The following is an 18,303-nucleotide window of genomic DNA, read 5'->3' as shown; positions in this document are numbered from 1 at the left end:
ATCGTAATCGCAACCCATCTACTCCGTCTGCCTCAAGGTAAATTTTGCTATATCTGGAGCCTTCACCTTGCTAATACTCTATCAAACACAGAGAATCCTAGGACATATGCACCTGGAGAACTGTTCATTCAACAAATTGGACATCTGAATGAGCTTTAAGGCACACCACTGGGATACATTGTGAACAATGATGCACCGTTGGTACCCAACGACCCCGGAATCGCACAATTGGATTCAGTAGCATGTTATCAGGTGATCAAAACATACGTTTACGATCTTTACAATGGAACTTGCACAATTGCAGAATTATAATTGTCATTTTATTTAGTTTTTAATCAACTTATCTTGAAATAGAGAGAGCATGAGCAAAGGCACAAATAGTCCGTATTTAGTCGAGTTGATATATAATTCTGCATGGTATGACACCGGTCAAATTTCGATACTCTTTTGACTTTTATTCTTGTGTTCTTTCCATCAATTTCCTCTTTCTGTCACTAAATCTGGACAGCTTCACATAAGACTTCCAATGAGCCTGTAGAAATATATTTTTATTTTACAGAGCAATTCCGCTGTGCGGGCACCTGTCAAGGCATACTCATCCAACTCCTGCAAAAGCATCAACTATCCACCCTACTGAATATAACGGTCTCAAGCAATTTCAAGCCATTACACATCACCAATCAACAGCACTAGAGCGGGATACTAGGATGCAAACATTAAGCCGACTGTGGCACCACGAAAGGAAGCTACGTGTAACTGCATCTCAGTTTGGACTTATTTTGAAACGCAAGAGTGTGCCTTCTAAATTATTCATAGATTCCATATTTAAGGCAGAAAGTTAGTGCTGCATCAATCAAGTATGGCCAGGCCAAGGAACGAACACCTCGGCAACAGTACTGCAGATTGAAAACTGTCATATTTTGATCATTGGTGCCCCTTGGTGCGACCTTGCGTGTATACTAAAGTCAGCTTGGAAGTAATCAGAATATAGGCCTACCCAGATATTCCTATTATTCAGGACATGCTATCTCGCCTATGCTACTTCTTTAACTACAGCAACATTGTTTTCCACTTTAAATGAATACACATATTGCTTGTTGAATGATTCAACTGACTGACTAGGCTGATACTGTGAATGAGCCATCTCGACCATCTCCGCTGCTATCTTTAACACTTCATTAGGCTCGTCAGGCATATCTTGGTTCTTGCTCGGAAGATATGTACTGCTGAAAATGGAAGGTAAAAAGTGATAATTTTAAATCACTTGAGGAAACAGATATGGTGTGTCTTGCAAAGAATTTGGACACATTCGACAACAATATGGTAGGGGATGGAGATATATACTCTATCTCCTGTTGCCCGCTTTACGCTTCTTCCTTGAACGTATTTCCTTACCATCATGTAGTACTGGATAGGGATACTACACCGTAGGACTAATCTGATTGTGAAAATGCTAAGGAAAGGAAAACTAGACCGATAATTCAAACATTGGTTTGGTTTTTGGACAATGCACCTTGAAGCATACATGAGAATCTTTTAAGTAAATCAGGATTCGGCTGACTATGAGGACGTCCGCAGACCTTTATCCAGATTTACATTCTTCCGTGCATGTTTTGGCTTAGGAAAATATATGAAGTGCACATCAGGATTACAGTCTGGGTAGAGACTGTAACTGTTACAACGATCACAGGAACAGTGTTTATGCTGCATTTGTCTTGATCGATTCTATAGATAAGCTAGAAAAAAATTAGGAATTATATACATATGATGTGCCGTAGTGGTGTACCGTGTAGGTAACCCATAAGATTCCTTAAATATACACCAATTATTTTGAGCCGCATGATGTATATCACAACCTATTTCGACTCAAGCCACCACTAACATATGCTATTCAGTACCGCTATCCTGCAGTACGGTATCCGGATAGCCAGAAATAGCAATGCTTGCTTCATCCGAAAAGTTACCGCTGCGTAATTGCCATCATTGCGGGGTATTTTGAATAGAAAACTGCACATACATACTAGATCTATGTTGATACCATTCATCTAAATCAGATATGCCCAGGCCTGTTTATTTTTGGATTTCTCCAAAAATAACAAAAATAGCTTAGTTTTGAATGTTTCCAAATTTTATTTTCGGAGAATCTCCAAAAATAAAAAATGTAAGTGTTTTTAGTCCTAATACTACAAGAAAACGTCACCGAAAGTATGTTATTATCATGTTTTCATGTCCTCCAACACATCGACATCATCTGTGATCTTGATCTAACTTTCCAATACGCTCATAAATAATAAGTCCGAAAGTGACGTCCATTTTGTATCAGAGAGACATGGTTTGGAATTGGTCTTTGATATTATGTATCTCATCGGGTGTCAACTTTTTCGACAGCCGACCCTGGTGTTTGTCAATCAATTCACTGATCTGTAAATGAAGTAGTCTATACATATATATGTATCACTGTTGTTTATATTATTAGAGTCTACAAGAGAAAGTCGTGTTTGTTGTGTCCTCTCCCCTAGTGCCCACGAAGTTGCACCACTTGGTGTGGTGGACAGAGATTGTCCCTTTCATTGTCGGCAACTTATATTTTCTCTATGACGTCGATGAGCCCTGCAATGAGGTTCCCGGCTGCCTCGAACGTGGACAGCTTCTCGTATTCGTCGATGTTCCCGAGAAGGCCGAAGACTGCAAACCCCTGATCATCCACGAAGTTGCGTGCCTCAGGGTACTTGACAGCCCCGCACCCTCTGACATTATCCCAGTCCTCAGCTGCGAACAGAGATCGAAGGCGTTCGACCAAGCGATCAGAAGGCCAAGTCCCTGAAGCTTCGTGACGGTGGTGCTCAGCTCTCCAGCTATGTGACCATGCGATCGAGGGCGATCACTTGGATCCACCACTGCGGCGAATTAGGTGCACAGGCCGGACCTATCCCGTTCATAACCTTGAGGAGTGTGGTACGGTGTCCAGTCAACCAATTGGTCACCTTCTTCATTGGCAACCAACGGGTGTCAACTTGGGGCACGTACTTTTCATCTGTTGCCGTCAGAGGTTGTTGCCTGAGGTCTGTTGCCGTCTGAGCCATTCAGTCCCATGATCGTATGGACAAAGTGATTGTTGTATAGAGGTCGCGGTATTTGACCTGCGTTACAAGGTCCAATGGTGCAGCCCGCACGACACTGGCACGATTTCAACAGTGCCTCTTCTTCAACCCTTCTCGCCATGCCTCTAATCCGGTTAGTGAGTGGAAGTATTTTTAGCGTTTTGGAGACCCCCTTCCTCACATACATGCTGTTTTGTGTGTGTGTGTGTTTATGAGTTTCCAGGTTGTTTCAAAAGTATTTACACTGCTCTGATTCGTATATTTCACGAAAAAAACTTGATGAAAAACATCATCCAAAAAAAGCTTATTTTTGGATGTTTTCAAATCTTATTTTTGGAGAATCTCCAAAAATAAAACCCAACATCCAAAAATAAACAGGCCTGGATATGCCTGATACAATGTAATTGAACTATGACTTCATCCGTCAACCTTTTTGTCATAAGAGCTCACATATAGAAGCTTGCCCTACATCAGTGGTTCTCAACCTTTTTCACCTCGCGGACCGGTAAAATTTTTAAAAATATTTCGCGGACCGGTGGACTTTCAGAAATTGAAATCAACCCAAAATGTAGAGTATGAAGCCGTTTTTTGCAAGTATATGGTGCTAGAGAGTGACATTTTAGGCTTTTGATCGTAATTAATTATGTTCATGATGGTATCCATGAGATTTTTTGGTAGTGAGTCTGCTGCGTCAAGGTAAAATTGCCTTGCCCAGATAAACGTGCTACCGCGAAGAGTCATTTACAGTCTTTCGCCCCGTATGCCCTGGATTTAACCGACCATGTCAACTCGAATAATATTATTCTCTTCGACAATATCGTGAGAAGAAGTGTTTGGGAGTCGAACCAAGCACCTTGTCGTGCTACCTTGCTGAATGCTGATTGCTCACTACCACCAGACGTAAGCTACTCTGGCTACTACGGATACAATGCGCCGCAGGAGAACACCTGGCAACAGCTATACCTGGCCAATGGCCATACACAAAACCAGTGCCGAAAAGGCACTTCATCAGTCAACCCCCCGAAAAACGTGTTGTCTTGGGCCCCACAGCTAGATGGATGCTCTCACCACTGCTTGAGAGCACATCCGTTCTACTAAGTGCCGGCAGAGAGTCTATACGTTCCCTAATCGCTAGAAGCGTGGAAATGTTTTATAATTCATGACCGAATCCGTCAATAATATTGATAATTGCGTACATATTATACTATATTTTATTTTATCCTATCAGAATTAGATTCTCCGGTAGAGCTGAGTGAGGTGTCGTCTTGGAAAATTTATGGCATGTAATTAAATTAAACATATTCGGGCTGGACTGTTGCAATAATTACTTTGTTGCATGTCATTACTTCATGACCTACTGTCTGTTATATAGTGAATAGATATTGAAATCGCCCAAGCGTACTAAGCTAAAAGAAGCACACGATTCCAAATTGCTATTTCTTTACTGGAAAATAACTTTCTCTGTGGGATGGCGTTTATCCTGTAGGGTACATATTGCCAGTACAGGGAAATTCGGCTCCAGTCATTTAGGTGCCTATGGACAATTTGACATATTTATATCGCGGTTTTTGGTCTACAAAGGGCAGTCATTTTCGGCCAAGGTTTTGTCGCTGTCAAATGTTTGGCACACTTTTCGCAGTCCTGTATTAGCCCAAACTTCATCATGCATTGGTGAGTCGTAGCGGCAATGGCTGACGCCGAAAATGCCTGATCACTCGATATCCAATTTATTTAGTGACAACAAATCGGACAAAGTGTGAAATTTTGTTTTTTAAAAGTTGGATAAAGAGTCCACTCAAATAATCTTTAGTTTATGTTCATTCACGAAATAACTTTGGGCTCCTTCAAGCTCGGCCCCTATCAATTAGGGGTTGTAATGTGGCAGTTATACTATAGTTACTATACTGCACAAAATGAATGAATGGAAAACGAATCATCGTGCAAACTGCGCATTTTAGCAAGTAAGCTTGTACTGGTCGCTCACATGTCGTCAAATGACACGGCTTGAACTTCAAGTTAAATGTTTCCAGACCTAATGCTACCTCACGAAGTTCTCAATCAGTTTAAGTTTTGATGCTTTATTGATCTTATCAATGGACAAGCCTTCAACATATTGCGCCTTGAAATTAAGGTATAAAATTGTAAAATGCCTGGCGGACCGGCAGGAAAGTCGTCGCGGACCGGCACCGGTCCGCGGACCGGCGGTTGAGAACCACTGCCCTACATCGCTTGCCCTACATCTTGCAATCGTAAAACATATTGGCCAATCCTATAGAACTGTAAATCGTATTCGTACACATCTCATTTGCTTTGAAATTGACACTGTAACCATTTTTTTTGTATGTGTCTGTGATTCCTAAGTTTATGCTATTTGTTGCCTGTTTTGTTATTTTGCGATGATGAATAAAAAATTCTCTCTCTCTCTCTTACATCGCACTGCAATCTGATTGGTCCGTGTCAAAGGTCACGTAAGTGTCTATCATTCCCTTTATCCGTCAAATTAGCAATACATGTACCGAGTAGACCAACACCGACAGACGGCATCGTTGCGTCACAATACAAGTGCCGATTTCACCAGGTGCCGAGTTCACTGGCAACCATTTGGGCATTATTGGTATGTTCACAGAAAAAGCGGAATGTTCATTGTGACGTCATGTAGTTGACTTCTCTTCTGGTCGATGCGGAAGTATGCGATAGGATTGGTGCTCTTGCAGTAGTAGGGCGATTATTTTGGTTAGTTATGGCGGAGGTTTCGCTTGTGATGGATTCACCAAGTGAGTCCGAGTACTCAGATGTCAAATGTAAGTATGCTTTTTACCCTTACTTATGAAAGTAATGTTGAACTATCGAATGTGACTATGGAACGGAAACTCCCGTTTTCCCGTTGTTAGGTTACGCTCGACTGAATCTGTAGCGGTTTTGGTCAATAGCAGCGCAACAATCGCTGCAATTTGCCATAGTTTAGATGGCATATCACACTTAATCGACTTCGATAACGAAATTACCAGGGTTGTAACCAAGTCACAAGGCTCCGAGTCACAAGTCAATCTCACTTTTTTAGTTTTGACTCGAGTCAAGTCGAGTCATTTTCAATTCGCTACCGAGTCAAGTCCTAGTCCAAGTTATCGAGCAGAGGTTCGAGTCCGAGTCATGGTATTATGACTCGAGTCCGAGTACGAGTGATTGGGTTGACTGCCCAGTTTCGTGATAAAGCCTTGTTAAACCCACTGTTATAACTCTGTCTGGTGATATCGAATGGTTCGCATTTATAATATACTAATTTTCCTAACTTTTAATAGTTTCTGGTCGCAACACGTTCAAAATCTATAGAGCAATACCGGCTTTTGCGTAAAATCGAATGGTTAGTGTAGTGATTTCGTTTTAAAAGTTGCGCATATTTGTATATTGTATAGATGTGCGCAAAGTGCGCTATCGCATAATAGATTTTACGCAACTGTCGGTATTGCCCAGTCAAGAGTTTGGCGTTGATCCATACGCCCAATTTACGTAAGGCAATTGGGGCGACGTGGCGTAATTTGATTGGTCGGCGCCAAACGAATCCCATCTCACTACTGTGAGAGTGACGAAAATGAATGATTTCCATTTTCCAAAACTGGCCATGAGGTCAACTGTAAGACAAAGCCAGGGTCGTAACTGCCGTACCCCCCCCCTTCCCCAGAAATCGAAGGGGTCCAACATTATTTCTTAGGTTAACATAAATTATGCAGTATATTTTGGATATTTATAGAACTTTTTTCAAATATTTTTGAATTTATTGTCGCTCTGCAAAGTGTAGCCTACTGCCAACAATGTCGGCGGCGAGGAGACCTTGATCCAATAGGACCGCCTTATGTTAGCCGAAACAAATATATATATGTATAAGACTGTTGAAACGGGAAGGAGGTCTATATATTTATATTGTCTTAACAAACATACGTTAATGTCCGAATCTCCACGGGGTTCACCGTTACAATTATTGATCCATAGGAATATCGATTTCAATCTCTGGGCTATCGCATATCGCCATTGTGAACGGGGACAATAAGCAATATTACAAATAACCTACATGGCATACGCATAGCGCTATATTTTTATATCAACTGAACAGTTATTATATTTTATTATATTGTAATGATGAAAACGTATCATATGTTACGCGCGTGTTTTCACACAATGGAATATCTTTGGGGTCACTGATTTATGCCAAATGACGGAATACCACCCTGTGATTCCTATACTTTACTGTGATATCCGCTATAGCTTGTTTCGTCAGATTAGTATTCGCTTATCGGCGCAGTCACATGTATATACATGTTTTATGGATATTTTTGTAAGACTCAGCTTTCCATTCGACATCGAAAGCCATACTGCATTAGAATTGCATCATATATGATAACTTCCGTTTTGATAGACATTTGCTTTCAGTTATACATCTTATAAAGCTATAGACAATGAGGGCAGAGTATCAGCAATACTACGGTTGAAACAGGTATCCTCTAACTAGCCTTACTGTCAATGGCCGCGTGCAGTCAAAGGCATATCATTCTATTTCATTGAATTTATTATTTGCAGTCTAGCGCATCATCGTAAACTCCTGCTGGAGTTATGGCTTCCAGGAAACACGCATTTCGTTTTTCTGCGGCCGATCGCGTCCAGGACTCGAGAAGCTGTTCAGAACCCTTCACTCAAATGAGAATTTTACCATCAGTGGCATTAAGCGACTTATCTAGGCGAGGGTCGCGAATCTCCAGCCGTGTACCACCCGTCAATCCCTGGCGTTCCTCCACCGCAATAAGCCACGATTACGTTTCGTCTTTGAAATCCGTACCCACATCGAGCAAACGGGGAACGAGAATATTAACGAAAATGGAACGGCCCACATTTAAAATGGCGGGATCTGAGTTAAACGAATTACCGAACACCGTTTTCAAGATGGAGAATTTGGAAAATCTAGTTCTGAGTCCGGATGAAAATTCGTGTTTGCACGTAAGTCCATTTGAAACATCGCGCATACATAAGATAATATTAAAGTCAATTTCAGTCGAAACTGCAGTATTTGCCGAAGGAAGTTGGTAATCTTTTGAATTTGAGGCAGCTTGTTCTGGACACCAACGAATTAGAAGAAATACCTAACCAACTGGCAGACCTGAAACATCTCGATACTCTGACCCTCAGCAACAATCATCTCGCAGCTCTACCGGAAGGATTTTCCAAACTGACAAAGTTACACAGTCTACACCTCGCAAACAATAGGTATATCTAAATTTGATCATCTATGGTACGACGCAATAAGCATATGATACGATAGTATAAACCGCTCGGGTTTCTTGCTGATTTGAGTATATTTCTGTAGAAGGAGATAACTCGTTTCGGGAATGCAATACCTTACGCAATATTTTCTATTTTACGACACCGATCCAAAATTTAGTACGATCGTTACTCCTTCAAGTCGGAAAAGAGGTTCGCGACCGTTTGTGATGTCGGAATGCGGGGGCCTCTATAACTTCTGGTATTATTTTAAAAAAAAACATAACAGAGAGTTGAATGATTCATAGTTTTATGTTATGGAATAAATAACTCATATTACTTCTTGCCCTATAGTAAAAAGATTTGATCAACGGATAGAACATCAAGTATCATAGTGGATTGATATCCTTCGGTGTGATGCGATTAGTTTGAAGAGCGGTTATTTGATTATCATTATGTGACTGATGCGTCTGCAATGTGTATGAAATGCTGTGATGTCACACAATTAATTGGTTAGGATTGAAGGGCAGAGATCGCGCCGTAAATGATTCCGAATATTAGTGGAAAGGAGGGCGAGTGTCATATAATGTAGCTGAACTTCCACTTGAATTCTGATCCAGATTCACCGCGATTCCTGTTGGTGTTTGTCATCTGGAAAACCTCACATTTTTGGATTTGAGCGACAATGCAATCCAGGTGATTCCGGAGGAAATATGCCTTCTTGCGGATAAGCTTTCAACTCTGATCCTCTACATAAACGACTTGGAAGAACTTCCAGATTGCATTTGCGATCTGCAGACATTGACAACACTATGGCTAGGTAAGCACTATGGCAAATGAAATCTTATTGAAAAAGGTGCATGGATACTTGCAACGCCGATTTGTGTGCTTCTTTGATTCTGAATCTCCCAGCCTCGCAGGTATTCCTAATCCGGATTATCCAGAGTCATGGCGACAGCTTTGAACTAGCACTACTAAACTTGTAATGTCCTTTTAACAGTACAACCAACTGTTACTGATCGGTGTCGATCGATTGAGTGATTAGTTTGAGTTAGAAGGTGCAATTTGCACTGCAGTCATAGGAGCATTGTTTTGAGTGTTTCGCACGTGGCAAGTTCTAAACTTTACAGCAGAATTATTTTCTAAAGGCTAGGGAGTATCAAGACATCGTATATTTGAATTTATTTCGATTGGTAAACCTCAATTTTATACGCCGTACCTGTATTTCTGAACTTGGTTTCATGCAATCTGCTGTCTGGCCCGAGTCGGTCGTACGGTTTGGGGTTTAGCACAGGAGTCGGCCACTTGCTGGTTTGGAACCGCTTTTTATTCCGCCACGCCTATATTCACACTCCACAAGAAGTTAATAAGTGTTTGTCACGAAATGACGTTTCTCGGCGTTGGTCTTGGTTGCAAGTATAATACATTTGATCTACAAAACGTTGTACGTAATGAATCGCCGGATCACCGCACTTCACGTTGACGTGAGGTCAGACGCCAATATTGTTGCGTCACATTACAGCAGTGGTTCTTAACCTTGCCCCCAGCGCCCCCCCCCCCAGGGGGCGCTGGCGATCTTGAAGGGGGCGGAAACGCTCAGGGGGCGATATGGGGGGCGCTGGGATCAGGGGGGCGGTATGGGGGGCGCTGGAGAAAAATGGCTTCGCAGTAGATGATGATAGGACATATCCTTAATGAGTAGGCTATTCAGAGCAAATTAACACCGAAAACTTCGTTACATATAGCCTTTAATATACATATAGGTTTAATTGTCCATGGGCGCCTAAATGACTGACACCGAATGTTCCTGTCTTGGCAATCTGAACACCAGAAGACGAATTCCATCTGGCAGGGAAAAATTATATGTCAGTGAAAAAATACCAATCTGAAATCGTGTGCGTCTTTTAGTTTAGTACGATTGGGCGACAGGGATATTCCTGTTGGGCGATATCCCCGTTAAGCGATTCTATATTTTTTGATATTGCAGACAGGGGGTCACGAAATAACATCATGCAACGAAGTCATACCAACGGGTTCGCCCGCCCGAATATGTTTAATTATTAGTAACGGGCCCTACAGTTTCCAAGAAACCTCACAATGTTCGCTTTAAGTTTTGATGAGTCTGTGCACAGTGCACACTCAACAACTCACTGCGCTGACCCTTGGACAACAGTGCGTAAAGACTAAAAAAAGGTAATAACTCCGGATTTGTTGTGCGCAACGTAGATTTTCTGTGCGCAGAGACCGTGTCAGCACTGAGCACGTGCGCAGCTTAGAGGGAACATTGCACCTCACTCAGCTCTACCGGTAAATGTGTTTAGGTGAGCAGAGAGAGGATAAAAATTGATCTCAATTTACATGCAATTCCCGATGATATTGACCAATTCAATCATTAATTAGTGAAATTTTTCGCACTTCGCGCGAATAGGCGAGAATAGCTGCCTCAGTAAATGAACACCCAATGTATATACCTAATAGGCTATCAGCAAATAGCGGACAGCCTAATGGGGGTCTGGGAGTGAAATCCCCCGGAAGTTTGGTTTATCACCCGATGGGGGCCCAGGACCGACGTTTTTTGATTTTTTTTTGGGGGGCTGACGAAGTACTGTTACGGCCCTGGTAACGAATAATTGTACCTGCGGAAACGCCCGAATATGTTTAATTATTAATTACGTGCCCTTTATTTTCCTATACAACAGCTCACTCTGTGCTACTGGTAAATCTGATTACGTGGGCTGAGAGGATAAAAAGTTTATAGCGACTCATATATGTAATTACCACCTATTCATTCATGCATTATGGAAAATTTTGATACCTAGGGCGACCAGGCCACACAAAATTTGCTGACCGTCAAAATCACGATATGGGGTTCGTGGGGGCGAAGCCCTCAGAAGTTCGGTTTATCACGCTATGGGTGCGCAAGGCAATCGTTTTTAGGGGGTTAACGAAGTGCTGTTACGACCCTCCCTCCTACTCATTGTCTTTATTACATTCCTTACAATATGAAGTTGGGGGGGGGGGCGCTGGAGCACGATAATTTTTGAAAGGGGGCGCTGGAAGAAAAAAGGTTAAGAACCACTGCATTACAGTTAGACCAACCTAAGCATCATCGCCACGTACGAATGTTTCACTAGAAGCGAGTTATGTAGCTGCTCGCGGTGCTCCGGCGAAGTCGCAGAAACACCGCATTACAAATCTCTGATTCGCTATAATTACATGATTGTACAACACTGTGTACAACATTTGACATTACGAGTTTTAGAGGATATTACTGACCATGACATTTCGGAGATCATTCCAAAACTGTATTTCATCATGCCTATGTTCATGAACGATGCAAAAACGGTAGATTTAAACATGCATATTTCAGGTAAAAATCGTCTCCGCAGGCTACCAAGAAGGTTTGGAGAGTTGGAAAATCTGGACTGGGGAGAATATCCGTCTGATACAAATATTAACGACAATCCTCTGACCACCCCTCCGCTTGAGGTCTGTCGGAAAGGAGCTGTCGCAATAAGGAATTTCTTTTCGAAAAACGACAGAACAGCAGATTAGCCCGTGAATTCTCGTCAACGCCCGATGCCATGCAGAACTGTTGACATTATCAACAACACCGTATACGCTGTGCATCTCCGGATGAACCGCGCCCAGAGTCGTGAAATTGGCTACTGCAATGACAAATCTTCGGGTCACGCACAATATTGGTTACTGAGCTACACCAACACTCCAGTGATATTCTCACATTCATCATGTTGAATATTTGGTCATCTGATAGCTAAGACTAGCTCAAATGTCTTCGTGTACAATGGACAACGTACATCCTTACTATGAGACTCGTAATATATACTGGCTATACGTTGAACGGTAGATGTAGGCCTACTTTGCAGCTATATAAGATTAATATGGAGCAGTTATGCCGGTCATCTTCTGTATAATGTGTAACGACGTCACATTGTAACTGTTCATCCCGATGAACTATTGTAAAAAAACGATAATACAATCATATAATGTGAACGAGAGATCTGCTTTCAACAATTTAACGAAATGTCGGTATATGTATCACAAACGACGTCATCGATTTTGTCATACATTATTTGCAAATACAGATGTCGTGCACGGGATAGCTGGTTCTTTCCTGTCGTTTGTTAGAAATAGCAGAAGCGTGCCAGAGACTTGGCAAAACGCAGGCACGAAGACTTACTTCGTACGGCAGAATGCCGAATGAGACACGAATCGAAATGCAACCCTCCGTGAAAATATACGTAATGGATACTAATTGCGTAAGTCAAACGTATACTCCGGAGGTGCGACCGTGCTGTTCACGTTTGTGTTAAGTTAACTAACCTTGGAAATTCAGAGGTTTACGTTCGCAGACGAACCTTAGCATAGGTCCGACCCTGTGAGTGTCCTTGAGAAATATCAGAATTTTACAATTTCGTGAATTTCAACTTACCATCACAGGATGCACGTATGAAAATTCGTCACAAAACTTGGGTAAACCTTGCATTGCCAAATGTTATGATCATTTCCTAAGAATATATGGAAATATGTAAAGAATACTCCGGTTGTAAAGAATCCAAGTTCGTATTGTTGGGTACTTGGTGAAAAGTGGTTTTGTGATAACCAGGTCGCTTCATATTAACTACTGCTCCCGCCGCGACACCACAGAGTCCGAATACACGGCTGGATTAGTGCGGATACACAAAATATGGCGCACACGACAAATCCCATGTAGTAACTTTCGATGTTCTACCAAAATGACGTCAGAATTCTCATATTGTGGCATCACAGTTGATTGACATTGTTATATGGCTCCCTGGGACTTACATTTGAAAATATAGGGCCAATATGGCCCTTATAACGAAAGGGGCTACTGTCGCTGAGGTATGAATGATTGTAAATCCAAAGACAGTCACTGTTACTAGGATGCGAATGAGTTTCGCAAGCTGTAATTAGTACTAAGTGGGTTTCAAACTCTTCGCAGTTTCCCTTCATGAATTTATAATCCACATTGTTAAATATTAATTTTGCGGGTCATGCCAAGTGTTATTAGAATGCTATTACTGTTATACAGTATGCTTCTGCGTCTCTGTGAAGCACAATGTCAAAAATCTTCCAATTGTGGCAGTCAGTTTAGTATAGAGTGTTGGATGCGCATAAATTTGGCAGCTTGCAACAGTCATTGTGTGTCTGGTCTGGTACGACTTGATTGATTACAGGAACGTGAGGTTTAGATATCGCGGATGCTTTTTCTGGCTTAATCGATCACGGATGTAAGTTTTAAACTGTCTGGTGCGGAACAGCTTCAGTGTATGCCGGCCGTCTTCTAGGCGTGACGCGCTTGAGATTAGGAAAGGGCCCACCGTATTGGCGCCTAGAAATACGGAGTGCTAATGCGGTATCTGTTCATATTTTCAGATAAGAGTATCGTTAAATACACGCAACGTACCAATCGAAATGTCTTGGGATGAACGAATCGTTACGGCCGTAGGTTCTAGCTCAATTTTGGCCACATGTCAATTACATGTTTACAATAGGGTAAGTGGATAATAAATCGTGTACATACATTGAGATCCATCGTTCGCTTATTACTAGGAAGGTGTTTTCTGCGGTAGCGCCGGTAAATCTGAGCTGCCAAAGCCTGATGAAGAAACAATCAAGGCCGCCGCCAAGGCTTTTTGTTCACAAGATGGCAAGGACGCAATTCGATCTGGCGGCCTGAATATTGGAGGAGATAAATATCGTCTCATTCGCGATGATGATCATATAATATTGAGGAAGAAGGAAGAGGGTGCTGTGTTCGCAAACACAACAAAAGAGTATATCATCGTCGGGATGACCCCGAACCTGAAGACCCAACAGGGAGAGCTAATCGGTCTCTGCGAAAAAGCGCAATCCTGGCTATCGGGTTAATCAGAATTCTGTGGATATCATTAGCATATATTTGGACTAATATATTGACTGGCACTTCATTACGTCTTATTCTATTCGGCAAGCATTGGTAACAGTTGCGCTAGAAATCATGTTACGTTCCGTTGCATCCATTACACGACCATTGGTTTTGATTCAATATAATATTTGCATTTGGTATGAAAAAATGAATAAATGTACCTTTCATATGATATTTGAAAGATGTTGGCGTGCAATATACCAGGTGGCCTAGCTTTCTGTGTCGAGGCATTTCGTTCGGCAAGTGACCACGAAAGAAATGGTTTGCGGGGAATTGATAAGGTATCGTATAGTTCGTAGCACGAAGATGTTAGCTATTACAAAATATCGTACCGTCACAGTACGGAAAAATTATCGTACCGTAATTTCGTATATGTACCGTACCAGGGCTGTACCTGGCGCATCCCTAATCTGCCAATTGGGGGCGGCCAAAGCTCGATGTGGGACCAAATTACTCCCTAAATCAACTCAAAATGTAGTATTTTAGGGCAGATTTATTCGACTTGGAGTCACCAACGCATGTTGGCCGACACCTTCGATATTGATATGACCACTTGTCCAGACATCGAAATGACAAGGGCGGAGGAGTTGCGCCCCGTGAAGATATACGAATTTGAAATCGAGTGCGTCTCACGAGAGGAGTGTTTCTTTTAGCTCGGCCAGGCAGTCTATGTGAGAGCTACTAGAACGAAAATGCACACCGAGTTTTCATATCATTGATACTGGGTATGTCGACAGAAGTGTATGTATAGATAAGTCTCGTGTTCCGACGACAGTTTGTCAATCGCGTAATTCTGGATTTAGTTCGCTACGGAAAGGGTAAGCGAGTCTTGCGAATCGTAGTCATAAAGGGCAGTGATTAAATTACTCGTGTAAAAAAGGGGTTCTGCTCCCCAGAAGCTGGGTTGATCACCCTGTGACAGGCCAGAGCCAGCGTTTTTTGGGGGGCTGAAAAAACTGCAGTGCAACGTATCACATCATCCAAAACAGGTATAGTATGAAGCTACGCAAGATTATTTAAATGACATACCTATGAAGTTGTGATCGATCCACGGTATTATAACAAAGATCATTGAAATCGAATCAGTAACAATCAGTTATCTTTCTAGAAGTGAAGTTTGTGGTCGAGCACTCGAGCAGTAGTTTTTAATAGGTATCTTGCCCAGTAAACCGACAAGAGAATCGCTGTGAATAATTAGAAACAGTGCATTAAAAGCACGAAGTGACTAGAGCACAAAGCAATGGCGTCTGGACGCGCTTTGAGATGCCATCATGTAAATCAGTGGTTCTTAACCTTTTTTCTTCCAGCGCCCCCTTTCAAAAATTATCGTGCTCCAGCGCCCCCCCCCCCCCAACTTCATATTGTAAGGAATGTAATAAAGACAATGAGTAAGATGGAGGTTCGTAACAGCACTTCGTTAACCCCCCTAAAAACGATTGCCTTGCGCACCCATAGCGTGATAAACCGAACTTCTGAGGGCCTCTCCCCCACGAACCCCATATCGTGATTTTGATGGTCAGCAAAGTTTGTGTGGCCTGGTCGCCCTAGGTACCAAAATTTTCCATAATGCATGAATGAATTGGTGGTAATTACATATATAAGTCGCTATAAACTTTTTATCCTCTCAGCCCACGTAATCAGATTTACCAGTAGCACTGAGTGAGCTGTTGTATAGGAAAATAAAGGGCACGTAATTAATAATTAAACATATTCGGGCGTGCCCGCAGGTACAATTATTCGTTACCAGGGCCGTAACAGCACTTCGTCAGCCCCCCCCAAAAAAAAAACAAAAAACGTTGGTTCTGGGCCCCCATCGGGTGATAAACCAAACTTCCGGGGGACTTCACTCTCAGACCCCCATTTGGTTGTCCGCTATTTGCTGATAGCATATTAGGTATCTACATTGGGTGTCCATTTACTGAGGCAGCTATTCGCGCGAAGTGCGAAAAATTTCACTAATTAATGATTGAATTGGTCAATATCATTGAGAATTGCATGTAAATTGAGATCAATTTTTATCCTCTCTCTGCTCACGTATACACATTTACCGGTAGAGCTGAGTGAGGTGCAATGTTCCCTCTAAGCTGCGCACGTGCGCAGTGATGACACGGTCTCTGCGCACAGAAAATCTACGTTGCGCACAACAAATCCGGAGTTATTACCTTTTGTTGGTCGTTACGCACTGTTGTCCAAGGGTCAGCGCAGTGAGTTGTTGAGTGTGCGCAGACTCATCAAAACTTAAAGCGAACATTGTGAGGTTTCTTGGAAACTGTAGGGCCCGTTACTAATAATTAAATATATTCGGGCGGGCGAACCCGTTGGTATGATGTTATTTCGTGACCCCCTGTCTGCAATATCAAAAAATATAGAATCGCTCAACAGGGATATCGCCCAACAGGAATATCCTTGTCGCCCAATCGTACTAAACTAAAAGACGCGCACACGATTTCAGATTGGTATTTCTTCACTGACATATAATTTTTCCCGGCCAGATGGAAATCGTCTTCTAGGGTTCAGATTGCCAAGACAGGAACATTCGGTGTCAGTCATTTAGACGCCCATGGACAATTAAACCTATATGTATTTTGAAGGCTATATGTAACGAAGTTTTCGGTGTTAATTTGCTCTGAATACTCATTAAGGATATGTCCTATCACCACATCATCTACTGCGAAGCCATTTTTCTCCAGCGCCCCCCATACCGCCCCCCTTGAGCCCAGCGCCCCCTGAGCGTTTCCGCCCCCCTTCAAGATCGCCAGCGCCCCCTGGGGGGCGCTGTGGGCAAGGTTAAGAACCACTGATGTAAATGCAATCAATCTTTGCCAACACAATTATCTACACCTCCACGTTGTCAGTAAAGCAGTTGCTCACTGGACATTATGACTGTTAATTTTTTCAGAACTTCACTTGCATCGTGATAAATTGTTATGTTGCTGATAAAAACGGTGCACACCAAATTCGGCTTCATTTGGACCAGTAAAATCCATGCAAACCCGATTTGAAATTTCCATCATTTTTGGAAATAATTGTCTCTACAGTGGCAGATTTCGTCGCTACCCCAAGACCAAACATCTTGTTCCGGGAATGTTTGAAGTAAGAGTGGCGGTGTTTTTGCGCGTTTACATTCTGAGAAGGGCGGGTCCGTGATCTGGTTTGAAAAACGGCACTGCTAGATAATAAACAAGAAAATAATATGCTTCGACTTTGATGCCTTCGACCACGAAAAGGAAATGAACTAATATGAAAATAAAATTCAGGAGAATATATACGCCAGCTTGTTGTTATTTGTGGTATTCGTGGTGTTTGTCGACTACTATGGTCAATGGTCATTTACACCGCAGGCCGATATTCCTTATTTTTGATTCCGTATCTGCCGACTTGTAGCTAGGGTTGCATTTAAAACAAAAACCAATTTAAAACAGTGTCTCCCAAACTTTTTTGAGCTACCGCCCCCCTGGACAACGAATGAAGTGCCACCGCCCCCCGACACCCCTCTCACCACGCCTGATCATAAAACGAAAGTTGTTCTGCATTTAATACAGCTAATAATGAGACGAATGAAGCTGGCGTATCATTATCTTCATTCTCGTCATATTGGGTTTGAGTTTTGATAGAACCAATATCACTCTAAAATCTCCCGTGTTCACTTCATGGAGGCCTACTGGCAGTTGGTTTCTGCTGTAAGTCGGGAACGTGGTCACGCCGCTGAGAACATGCTCTATCAAATATGAGCGGGGAAGGGCAATGACGAAAAAGCCAACCCGACTCCAGGGAGAGTGTTTATTTTTTATTCAATTGTGTATCCAGAACGATTGATTGGAGATATTGAACTTTTGGTTGAACTCAAAATTGTTCTATACACTACAACTAGGGTTACCATATTTTAGGAATCTGAAAAGAGGACGCTATTTCAAAGCTTTCAGACTTACAATACTGATTTCAAATTCGGAAAAATGGTAACTTTTTCCGAGTTAGCGGCTGGTTGACTAAAAAAATGATTTTTCT

General features: G+C 42.2%; 2 protein-coding genes and 1 long non-coding RNA gene across 3 annotated transcripts; all 3 read left to right on the top strand.

Moving 5' to 3' along the window:
- Positions 1-119: 119 nt before the first annotated feature.
- Positions 120-1,102, top strand: LOC145447793 (uncharacterized). The gene is made up of 2 exons (XR_013917705.1): positions 120-252; positions 560-1,102. It is a non-coding gene; the product is annotated as an uncharacterized LOC145447793 (long non-coding RNA).
- Positions 1,103-7,334: 6,232 nt separating this feature from the next.
- On the top strand, positions 7,335-12,469 carry LOC145448771 (uncharacterized). Its single transcript, XM_080327227.1, has 5 exons — positions 7,335-7,590; positions 7,674-8,087; positions 8,143-8,354; positions 8,969-9,168; positions 11,719-12,469. The coding sequence occupies exons 2-5, from the start codon at positions 7,707-7,709 to the stop codon at positions 11,901-11,903; spliced, it is 978 nt and encodes a 325-aa protein (XP_080183353.1). The 5' UTR covers positions 7,335-7,590; positions 7,674-7,706; the 3' UTR covers positions 11,904-12,469.
- Positions 12,470-13,727: 1,258 nt separating this feature from the next.
- Positions 13,728-14,470, top strand: LOC145448863 (uncharacterized). Its single transcript, XM_080327311.1, has 2 exons — positions 13,728-13,886; positions 13,944-14,470. Exons 1-2 carry the CDS (start codon positions 13,806-13,808, stop codon positions 14,259-14,261), a joined length of 399 nt encoding a protein of 132 aa, XP_080183437.1. The 5' UTR covers positions 13,728-13,805; the 3' UTR covers positions 14,262-14,470.
- Positions 14,471-18,303: the final 3,833 nt, after the last annotated feature.

Source organism: Botryllus schlosseri, chromosome 10 (genome assembly GCF_051294905.1).
Source record: "Botryllus schlosseri isolate E-star chromosome 10, Bs_hap1, whole genome shotgun sequence".
NCBI classification, from domain to species: Eukaryota; Metazoa; Chordata; class Ascidiacea; order Stolidobranchia; family Styelidae; genus Botryllus; species Botryllus schlosseri.
Note: the sequence above shows the minus strand (reverse complement) of the source record. Positions and strands in the feature narration are given on the sequence as shown.

Coding starts and splice junctions, on each gene's coding strand:
- LOC145448771 (XM_080327227.1), top strand. CDS start 7,707: ATGGCTTCCAGGAAACACGCATTTCGTTTTTCTGCGGCCGATCGCGTC. Junction 8,088..8,142: donor ATGAAAATTCGTGTTTGCAC/GTAAGTCCATTT, acceptor AGTCAATTTCAG/TCGAAACTGCAGTATTTGCC. Junction 9,169..11,718: donor ATTGACAACACTATGGCTAG/GTAAGCACTATG, acceptor TGCATATTTCAG/GTAAAAATCGTCTCCGCAGG.
- LOC145448863 (XM_080327311.1), top strand. CDS start 13,806: ATGTCTTGGGATGAACGAATCGTTACGGCCGTAGGTTCTAGCTCAATT. Junction 13,887..13,943: donor AATTACATGTTTACAATAGG/GTAAGTGGATAA, acceptor GCTTATTACTAG/GAAGGTGTTTTCTGCGGTAG.